The sequence below is a fragment of the Mytilus trossulus genome, chromosome 9 (genome assembly GCF_036588685.1).
Source record: "Mytilus trossulus isolate FHL-02 chromosome 9, PNRI_Mtr1.1.1.hap1, whole genome shotgun sequence".
Taxonomy (NCBI): domain Eukaryota; kingdom Metazoa; phylum Mollusca; class Bivalvia; order Mytilida; family Mytilidae; genus Mytilus; species Mytilus trossulus.
The window spans coordinates 66,384,216-66,387,540 of record NC_086381.1 but is presented as its reverse complement, the minus strand read 5'-3'; the positions used below and the strand labels follow the sequence as shown (position 1 = coordinate 66,387,540).

Sequence of the window (3,325 nt, the reverse complement as noted above, 5' to 3'; positions counted from 1 at the left end):
CGTATATTCAAATGGGAATGACGACCGGTTTTTTTTTCAAATAATTGGCAGGTATAATAGTTTCAGATCTATGATTTTTCATGTAGTTAACCCGGTTCAATAAATAAAGTATGTTTATATTTTAAAGTATTTTATCAATTAAATAAAGTGGCAGTTATCGTTATTCTGACAATTCGCCTATTTTTTTACAATTAAGATGTTCCTGGTTTGAATTTACCGCCAATATCACTTGATAACTATATATATATATATCCTAGAGATAAACGTCATAACAAGTCGCATTATACTGTACATTTACCTGGTGTTTACCTTCCTGCTAGAAGTTCACATTTTACAGTCGTTTTACTCCTTTAAAGTAATAACTTGGTATGTATGATATGTAATACATGTATGATGTACATTTAATATGTTAATTAACGACAGTAAATATGCAATTGTTTAAACAATATGTGTTCAGAATTACAATTACACAACATGTACAAGGGAGATAATCATCATCTAAATTTAATCATCTAGACTTCGTGTATATCTGGCATAGTTGGTACTATCTTTGATTAAAGTTGTCCTTTTCATAACTCATGCATTTACATTTAATGACAAATATCATTGTAATGGTTGTATTATATATCATTCGTTTTGACAGGAGGTCCTATTTAATTTGGAGACGTCAGAGTATGATATCAAACAAGCAAAAAAAGCAAAACAAAAGGACGTTCATCTTTGTATCTCGCTGATAATATAACCGTTAATTTGGTGAGCGGGGAAATCTTCGCTAAGCAATTGTTTAAATTCCTCTCATCTCAAACAACTCAATGTCTAAAAGCAAATAGTTTATGTTTAAATTATCTTTATTCTGTCTACTTTAATGTTTCGTGTAAGTAATATTTGTCCTGAATTACCATCGTTTCTTACAATTTATAGAATATGAGGGTAAAGCATATTTAGTTAAGTTTCTTCTCCTGTAACTTATAACACAAGACAAATTCAAGAAATGCTATAATTGATGATGGGATACATATATTTGAAGAGATTGAGAAATACTTTAATTTTATAATTCAATTGTTTTGTTTTCAGTATTATTGGTAACCATGGCATCATCGACACCCCTATGTGGTGTTTGTGATCAAAGTAATATTACCAAATCATCCACAATCTGGTGTTTTGAATGTGACGAAGGGCTTTGTTCTGAATGCAAAGACCACCATAGTCGGTCAAAGGGAACACGAAAACATTGCACGCTGCCAATAAGTGAGTACCAGAAAATACCATGTGATATTGTTAAAATCACTCAAACCTGTGACAAACATAATGAGAAATTTACAATTTATTGCAAAAAGCATGAATGCCTTTGCTGTGGTAGTTGCATTGTAGAAAATCATATGGAATGTCGAGACTTCGACAAATTGGTTGATGTTATTCCAAACATTAAACTTTCAAATGCCTTTTACGAAATAGAGCATTCATTTGTAGAACTTTCCACCAATATTCAAATAATCCGAAATGACAGAGAAAACAACTTGAAGAGATTATCCGAAAATAAAACGCAAATTGAAAAAGAAATCAAACAAACCAGAATGACAGTCAACAATCATTTAGACAAAATACAAAACGACATTTTAAAAAGGTTAAATGAAACCGAATTAAAGGAAAGTACGATAATCAGCCAACTACTGAACTTATTGAAGAAAAATGAAAATGAGATAACTGAATCCCGAACAAACATTGAAAATATCAAGCTACATGCTACAGATCTTCAGGCATTTATTTCCATGAAGGAGCTAGAAAAAAACCTCGCTAGCAAAGACGAATTTCTGCAATCATTAATAAACAGTGAAAACTTTAAAAAATGCGAACTCTCGTACACTGCCAATGCCGCCATGCAAGATTTAGACAATCGTATCAAGAATTTTGGAGAAGTAAAAATTGAAAAAAAAACATGCGATGTAGTTCTCACAAGGAAGAAAAACAAACAAGCCCAAATAATGCTTCCGCACATATCATCCAAATCAGTTGACAATATCAATTTGAAATTGCTTCAAACTATTAATGACATAGGAAATTACATTCGGGGCTGTTGCATGTTACCAAATGGTAAAATGGCGTTTTCGCATAACTATGGGAAAGTTGTTCGAGTATTCGACTTGAACAGCAAGAAGGACTTTCAAGTAAATACAAGAACATATGCATTTGACGTAGCGTACATCAGTCACGACAACACACTTGCTGTAACATCAGGAGAGTCTGATACGAAATGTATCATAATCATAGATATACAAAGCAAACAAATCAAGAAAATTATACCAGTCGATTCTAAGTATTACGGTATAGGAGTGACATCAGAAGGCAAACTAATTTGTTCCGCAGCAGGAAAAGGAATTCAACTGATCAATCTGCACAGCAGCTCAATTACTGATATAGTCCGCGATAATCAAATACCAGCGTCTTGTTACGTGGCAATATTTGGTGACAAAATTTTCCATACAAACAACAAATCACAATCCGTAACATGTTATGATCTACAAGGTACAGTAGAATGGACATTTCAGAACGAACGAGTCCTCATCGGTCTGAGAGGTGTATCGGTCGACAATGATGGTAATGTTTACGTAGTAGGAGAATCGTCGAAAAATGTAGTAGTTATATCTTCTGATGGACATCAATACAAAGAGATAGCTACAGTCAGTGATGGTCTTAGTCTACCTATATCCCTTGATTATAACAGAAATACAAATCAGTTACTAGTATCAAATTTTAGTAAAAAGGCAATGACTTTTACTTTGATATAAATACTGATAATTTAACTTAACGAGATAAACTTTATTAACTAAACTGAGCTAATAACAGCCGTTTGATATCTTAATGCTGTATTTGTTTTTCTAAAAAAAAAATATTTTTGTCAAATTATGCATGATGTTCTTTCACCAAGAAACATAGTTTTGTTTAGCTAAAATATTTGGATTTTAATCTAATAAAATTAATTAATAAAAATATCAATTGTACAAGCATTCCTGTGCATGTTCAAACACGCCATAAACGGCTATAATAAATACCAAAGACTTTGTAAAGTGGATAGTCGCACGACAACGCCGATGCTCTTTATGTAATAAGAAATAAGCATAATTCATACAGTCATATATCTGCACATATGATATATAATTCAAACATATTTATCAAACAAAAACCTCTTCAAATGTAAAGCTGAATAAACATTAACCAGAAGTAAAATTTAACAAGAAAATTCGACTGTTCAGATTGACGCAGTCGTGCTGAATGATTACATGAGCAATAAAATAACGCGAAAGGAAATTTGAAGTGGGAAAACCTT

General features: G+C 32.0%; 1 protein-coding gene across 1 annotated transcript; it reads left to right on the top strand.

Moving 5' to 3' along the window:
- The first annotated feature begins 275 nt into the window (after window positions 1–275).
- LOC134683272 (uncharacterized) lies at window positions 276–2,888 on the top strand. Its single transcript, XM_063542463.1, has 2 exons — window positions 276–366; window positions 1,075–2,888. Exon 2 carries the CDS (start codon window positions 1,089–1,091, stop codon window positions 2,784–2,786), a length of 1,698 nt encoding a protein of 565 aa, XP_063398533.1. The 5' UTR covers window positions 276–366; window positions 1,075–1,088; the 3' UTR covers window positions 2,787–2,888.
- Window positions 2,889–3,325: the final 437 nt, after the last annotated feature.

Excerpts from the sequence above, each read along its gene's own strand:
- LOC134683272 (XM_063542463.1), top strand. The coding sequence starts at position 1,089 with ATGGCATCATCGACACCCCTATGTGGTGTTTGTGATCAAAGTAATATT.